The sequence below is a fragment of the Myotis brandtii genome, unplaced genomic scaffold, assembly GCF_000412655.1.
Source record: "Myotis brandtii unplaced genomic scaffold, ASM41265v1 scaffold13, whole genome shotgun sequence".
NCBI lineage: Eukaryota > Metazoa > Chordata > Mammalia > Chiroptera > Vespertilionidae > Myotis > Myotis brandtii.
Window position 1 is genome coordinate 4069376 of NW_005354595.1, and position 7636 is coordinate 4077011.

Here is a 7636-nt window from a genome sequence, read left to right on the forward strand (position 1 = left end):
TGGCGGCGGCTGCTGCTGTTGCTGCAAGGAATCCAACATGACTCCTGACTTCCTGCCATTGATGCTGGGGCTCTCGTAAGACACGACCCCTTCATTCATTGAGGAAGCAATGCTTTCGCTCTGGGAATTCACAGCATCCCAATCGGACGTTGTACCCGTGTGACACTGTTTGTGAGCCCCCAGTTTTAACGAGCTCTTGCAAGTAAACGGACATTCGTCACATTTGTACACAGCTGTCTTTCCGGATAAGTGAATGTTCTCTATGTGTCGGGAGATGCTACGTCGATGCATGGTGAGGAAAGGACAAAAGGGGCACTGGAACCTGTTCATAAATCTCCTGAAGGGAATGCCCTTGGTCTCCAATAATTTGTGGCCGTCGGAGCCCATCAGCTGCTCTGCAGACATGCCTGCTGTCTGGTGATCCATAGCGTTTAAGCCGTTCTCACTGTCTATCTCATTGAGCTCTTCCTCGGAGCTAGAGTCATTCAGCATGCTGTTCGTTTCCAGGTCGGCAGGAGAATTTGTCATGTCAGCCATTCCGTAACGGGATCTCTCTGCCAGGTTAACAAGGCCAGAATTGTGAGGTGACTTCGGCTTCATCGGAGGGTAGGACAGGGGCGAAAACTTGGAAGCTGAAGAAGAATTGGGTCTCATGATGGAGTTGCTGATGGAGCCCCTGTAGGTGGAGACGTTGGCGTTGGGCATCTCCCGGCTGGCAGCATTCATGGACAGGTAGGTGGAGTTGGAAGTGGGGCTGGGGTCGTTCTTCGGCAGGTCGGGGAGACTCGTCCCTTCCTGCTGTCTGAGGTTGGAGAGGACCTTGACCATGCTGCGGTGTTTCTTCATCATGTGGTCACACCACCGTTCTCGGCGCGGGGTCTGGTAGCTGCACCACTCACAGCAAAAGTTGCCTCGAGACTTGGTCAAAGGCTTGACCATGGATTCCAAGATGCTGCGCTCCACGACCTCTGCAGGCAGCTCCTTGCAGGGGTCCTGCAAGGACACAGGCGGGATCACGGGGTCTGGCATGGGGACAGGGGCAGGAGGGAGCGCGGCGATCTCCTTCAAACTGTTTTTGTGATACATTTTCTGGTGCTTCATTATTCTCGCCCTCCTTGGTGACTTGTATGTGCAAAACTGGCAAGAGAAGACCTTTCCAAACCCCTCGTGCATCATGATATTATAATTTAAGGATCCTGGAACGGGGGGTCCCGCCGAACTCCCTTCAGCTTGAGCCCCGTGGACCTTCCTAGTGTGTTCAATGAGGAGGTTTTTTGACCTGAAGTAGCGTACGCAGAACTTGCATTGAAAAAACTTGCTTGTTGGTTTGGGATTAGGGGCAATATGCTGACCGTAATATCCTGGACTGTGGCCATAGTAACCTCCGGTTCCCAAAGCAGTTGCATTTTGACCTAAAGAGAAAACACAGGGTAAGTGGGACAAGAAAAGCAAAGCAAGAGAGAATTAAGAAATTCAACCATGCAAATTCACTTTTCTTTTCAATTATTCTTCATAGCCACGAAAGCACGAGTTTCACCAACTGCAGTCTCCATTCGAGAACTTTCAGAGAGACGACACCTTGTTTTCCAAATGGAAAAGAAACTAAGAGTCAGAAGGAAGCCGAGAGGACAATAACCTAGGAACTCAAGAACCGAAACACGATGCCCAAACCACAAAAAGGGCTCAAAAGAGCGAGAAACTCTGCAGAGCAGAAGCCCGCGTATCAAGAACCAAGGCCACTGGCTCAAAATACGTGAGAGCACTGAACTATATCAGACAGGCCGAGGTTAGTCTAGATTTACCTGATAAATCCTCTGCGATCCCAAATTCATCCTTTATAGACGAAAACTCCACCTCGGTCTGATTGCTGGCATTCATGGACCCGGATCGTGGCTCATGCGCGTTGTCTTCGGCAACATCAGTGGGCTGCAGAAACGCCGTGTGGACATCCTGAATGTGCGCCTTGAGATCCTCATAGGATGGGGCTCTGAAGTCACAGCCATCACACTGAAGCACCTCCATGACCGGGGTCTACCCTCTCACATCAGGGACCTGTGGCAGAAGGCACAACGAAACGTCTTAAGGAAGGCAGGGAATGCACAGCCTAAGTCGATGGGGCTGAAGTCATTACTGGAGAAAATTCTAGTATCGGCAGATTTCGCTTATTAAGCTCTACCAGTTGGAACACTGGCTAGAGGAAGGCCATCAGACATAACAGGGATGATGTCCTTGACTTCATAACTTCAAAGAAGGAAAGAAAAAAACACCACCACCCAGATAAACTTTTATTGGCTTGATAGATCTTCAAATGCCATTTGTCAAGGAAACGTCCAGAGTTCTAGTACTTTCTGAATTTCTTGACCAAATTCAAATTTCTTGGTAAGTTAATTCTGATTGTGGTTCTGGCTTGGGCCCATTTTCTTTTGTGAAATAGAGGCTGTCCATACAGAGGAAAAGAAAAAACTTCAATCTCCATTTGCCATTTTAGTATCATAACACTGATGTTTTACCACTACATTGTGAAACAGTATGGCATCTCAGAGTGGTGGTAAAGAGAGCTTTTATTGGACCTTTTATTATTTTAATCTTAATAATTTTAAGAAATAAAAATTTTAAAAATAATTTTATTATTTTAATTTAACATCTTAACTAATATTGGGATACACCTCTTTCCTCCCTTCCCCAAACACTTTAGTTGGTTTTTTCTTTTTTTAATGAGCTAAATGGTTATTTGCTTTTTACTACCCACCAATTATAACTTAACAGCTTCTCCAATCTAATTAGGTCATAAAATATTTCTCATGAGGTTCTCAAACAACCAACTTTAAGATGACAATCCAGTTTCTTGTTTCAAGTTTGCACCTTGGTACCTCCATTTCCATGAAGGCAACAGACAGAAACCCGCAGTCTTGAAGAGGGGCTTCCGAGTCACGACTTTTTAAAATCTTTTCCTATTTCTCTCCTTTACAAATGTGAAGTGTATCCTTGAAAACACACACACACACACACACACACACACACACAGGCTGTGAACCTGATGTAGAATAATTTTAAAAACTTGCCCAGCTACCTTCATTCTGCTATTTAAAATGGGATAGAAATCTATAGACAGCTTCCCACTAACTCAATGGAGAGTCCCATCATAAAGAAGTTAAAAATGTAGAAGGCACAGGCCTTCCTATCATAACATATATTTGGAGTGGAGATAACCAACTGTTATCTTAATGAGCGAGTGAGTTCATGGAGCTCACCCGCCACAAACTCTACTGAGTCACTGCAATCTAGAACCAGATGTCCGAGAACAAACAAATCTCTCCACACTTTTATTGTGCAGCAACTTTCTCTACTTTCATTGGAGAAGATACCTTACGCCTGCGGGAGAACAAAGTCTAGTAGTATGTCCATGTAGTAGAAGCAGCCGATGCGGGAGGATTTTCCATGAAGGCATGCTCCTGCTGATAGCCTACTAAAATAACTTCTGGCAAGTCCAGCTCTGGGCAGACAGGGGCTTGCAGAGTGAGGTGCAGATATGCACCTCCTCTTCTCTCCCCGGGCAATCTATCCTTTTTCAATAAACATCGAGCCAGTGTCTTTTCAGCTAACTAAGTCTCAAGATTCCAGATACACAAGCTTTTAGGTCTAAGCACCAACCCAAATTGTGTGGAAGAGGGTTGCTATCAGCTCTGGATCGAATTACAGCAGCCACCCAGGCCCCACCCCACTTCTCTCGCACAGTCCATTAGACCTGAAAACAAATTTTTCCATGGTGCAGACGACTCCTGCATTTAGAACACTTCATGGGGAAGAAAGAAAAAAAGAGAAAGCAGATCATCTAGTGTGCACTCCCCATCCCCCAAGCTTAGTCCTTTCATCTCAGCCAAACAAGCCACAGCTCTGCTGAATGTGTTTATCACACTTTCAAGAGATAGGAGCCCTGCGTCACTGGAGCCCTAAGACTGGCTGAGCTGCCCTCGTCCTGAGCTTCAGCGCAGCCATTTTAGCTCCGGGCACAACATGGATTCTCCGGGATTCGGCTGGGCTGACACTCGGCAATGAGCCTCCAAGAGCAGCCTGGGCTCCTCCTAGGCTCTTCTCCTCCCAACAAAGAACGAACTGTTTTCATTCCTTTCCCAAAAAAGCTGCACCTCTCTCCTCCTCCCATGTCATGCACCAAGATTTCCGAAGGTTCTATTATCCCATGATTGATAGGCTGGTCCCTTGGTCCCAGCAGAGCACTGGCTACTACAGGACGACCCTGGACCAGACCCTACGCTCCAGCAGGATTGGGGGGCGGGGTGGGGGAACCTCCAGAATGCCTTGGCTTCTTGGGAGTCGTCCTTCCACACACGCAGAAGACATACCATCCGACGCTGCTTGCCAGATTCCAAAGTCTAATGACCTTTGTTAATCACCAGCCAGTCTGTCTGCATCAGCAGACCCTGCCAACAGACACACCCTTCCACACAAAGGCTGTAGCTATTCCTTTTAAAAGAGGTTCTCTGAAAGCTCCATTGTGTAGCCGGGAGGAAAACAAAATCTCTTCCCTTCGAAACTTCAAGCCTTTAGAAATAATGCAACAAAAGCCTTTCTGCTGTGTGTCTTTTGGGAAAGTTGGGAGCCCGGTTTGCGCAACATCAACACAAATGATGGTTCTGCACAAGGAAAGCAGGGCACCTTCAGCGTTCAGTCGTCCACCCAGAGATGAAATTCCTCTCTCTGTGCCGTCCACAAACACCTCGGGCTCTTCCGAAGCTGCTAAGGATTCTAACTTCACCGGATGCAAACACAAACCAACAGTCTCCTTGTTCAGCTACAAAGGAGATTAAAGGGTTATGAGATCAGAAAAAAAAAAAAGCCACTGATTTGGAAAAAAGAAGAGATGATGAAAGTGATTTCCTAATGGGTTCTAGCTTTAATGTTGTTGCAGCCTCTACCTCAAAAATAGCTCAGAGCCTTGGAAGAGGTTAATCTCCAGGCTGCTGAGAGAACCAGCGTCGGGTACAGCTGAGTGGCCTTCAATTTGACGTCTGCACCAAGTACAGAAATGAGGATGTCGCCTCCTTTGAAAGCCATTTTGTCTTTGTGTACACATTTCTCCTGAAGACGCCGACAGAAGAAAACAGAAATTGCCAGCATGGCCCAAACAATCAAAGAAAACAGAAACTTGATGTGGCTGTGAGACTGAGGAGGTACCCATGTGCAAGAAGGCAGAGGAGGAGGAAAAGGGATGAGGGGAAGGGAGAGACAATGAAAACTGGACCCAAGGACAACCCATCCATCAACCAGAGGATGTTTTTGCAGCAGATGGTAATCCTCTGAGAAACCAACAACAAGGAGGAAAAAGATGAGAAATAAGTTTTGTGAAAATGACTGCTCCAGCAACCCTAAAAGGCTAAACTAGACTGATCTGCTACAAAATTGGGGTTTAAAATCAAAAGCCTTGATCTCACATCTACTTACTTCATTTAAAAATACTGTCATGAGATTAGCAATGGTTTTTCCCCCCTCACTGACCAAATCAGCAAAATCAAAGGCAGAAGAAGCTTCTAAATTAACTAAAAAGAAATGTTATTTCAAAAGATCATGAGATGAATCTACAAATCAAACAAGCACCCTTTTCACTCTGTCTCCTATTCCCCATACAGTTCTATTGGGTGACTAGACTCTGAACACCACCCATGATGACACTGGCTAGGTGACTATGGATTCATTCTCCAATAACCTCACACTCATGCGCTAGGTCCCCCTAACCTGGAAGCCCTAGACCAGTGGTTCTCAACCTTCTGGCCTTTAAATACAGTTCCTCATGTTGTGACCCAACCATAAAATTATTTTCGTTGCTACTTCATAATTGTAATGTTGCTACTGTTATGAATCGTAATGTAAATATCTGATATGCAGGCTGGTCTTAGGCAACCCCTGTGAAAGGGTCGTTCAACCGCCAAAGGGGTCGCGACCCACAGGTTGAGAATCGCTGCCCTAGACCAGTGGTCAGCAAACTCATCAGTCAACAGAGCCAAATATCAACAGTACAACGATTGAAATTTCTTTTGAGAGCCAAATTTTTTAAACTTAAACTATATAGGTAGGTACATTGTTATTAACTTAATTAGGGTACTCCTAAGGCTTAGGAAGAGCCACACTCAAGGGGCCAAAGAGCCGCATGTGGCTCCCAAGCTGCAGTTTGCCGACCATGGCCCGACCATCTGATTACTCATTACTCTCCAGTTCTTATTATCTATCAGCTGTTGATTCGTTCAATTTACATGGATAGTTTCACGAATTCAAAATGTGGGGTTTTGATGGGAAACCCCAAATCCAATTTTCCATATTTGACAAACTCTTAAAGTCACATTTAAAGCAAACCCAAAGGTTTTGTTAAAGGTTTGGAATACACGCATGAGAATGGGGAAAGGGAAGTTATGGGAACAGGCCGCTCTTTCTCCACCTTAAGAACACCAATGTGAATATGTACCGTCTGCCCACACACTATCTGTGCTCAGAACTCCTGGGATCCATCAGGCCTCCGTTGTCTTCCTGTGAAGGTGAAAGGAGACAATCCACAGCTCCATGGGGAGTCCTTCCAACTCACTGCGCAGGAGTAACTGGAGATGGGGGAGGTGCCTTGACGGTTCACAGAGTTCTCGCCATCCACGCTTGCCCAGGTTGGGCACTGCTCTTTAAGTCTGCGTGGCCCAGGAGCAGAAACCTGGTCTTCAAGTCAAAATCCCAACTGTCTCCAGGAGGGGCCCAGATTGAACACGCAGGCCTTGCCTGGATCTGACCAGTTCTCTGACTGTACGACTGCAGACCAGAAATAAAGCTGCGAAGCTCCCCCGCCACAGGGACTCAGCAGCAACTAATTATAACCTTCAGAGCCTTTGAGAAACAGAACCAGAAACACCATCAGGTGCTTTTCCTTTGTCCACTCCAGAAACCTAGTTTCACTTAAGACAGCGAGTTCCCCAGTTCTCCTGAATCACAATTCTAATAAAAGGCTTTAGTTTTAGCACCTGTTGCTTGTGCCTTTCTTACTTTCCTGTCCTACCAGTAGAAAACACAATTACCCAAGGACAGGTAGTAGAATACATACATTTTGGAGTAGCTCAGCTAGAAAAACAAAAATCAGGAGCTTAAAGATCTTTCTACAAATATTTTTGCAGATCAGAAACTGTTGAAATGAGGAGGTCAAAGAGCTGTGGGTTGTGTGGGGAGGTTAATGTTTCTATTTGCAAGCCCCAGGACCATGGTTTGGGAGGAATTTTCATGCTTAGGGTGAAAAATGGGGGAGGGGTGAATCACTAATTAATCCACTTGTGAATGTTGGGTTGCTACTCTTAGCAACAAGGGGTGTTCTATATCAGTGGTCACCAACCAGTGGTCCATAAGGTCCGAAAGGTTGGAGACTGCTGTTCTATATCACTTATCATCATGGTCAAAGTGGGAGTCCTAATATTTTAAAATGCAAATATAATATGTCTCTCTCTTTCATATAATACATATATATGTAATTTTTAAAATTTAATTTGAACTCAGATATGAGCATGTGCACTCCAAATTGATAGGAGATCTGTTGGCAAAATAAACCAACAAAGAACATCCAAAACAAGCTACCTCCATCGATCTCACAGCATTT

General features: G+C 45.5%; 1 protein-coding gene across 1 annotated transcript in view; it reads right to left on the reverse strand.

Annotated features, from left to right (window-relative positions):
* Positions 1–5816, reverse strand: part of ZNF462 (zinc finger protein 462) — an 88059-nt gene extending 82243 nt beyond the window's left edge. The window contains exons 1-2 of the mRNA XM_014534456.1: positions 1803–5816; positions 5–1412 (exon numbers count right to left, since the gene is read on the reverse strand). Coding sequence (XP_014389942.1) covers positions 5–1412; positions 1803–2022 — 1628 coding nt within the window. The 5' untranslated portion in view covers positions 2023–5816. The remainder of the gene's footprint in view (positions 1–4; positions 1413–1802) is intronic.
* Positions 5817–7636: the final 1820 nt, after the last annotated feature.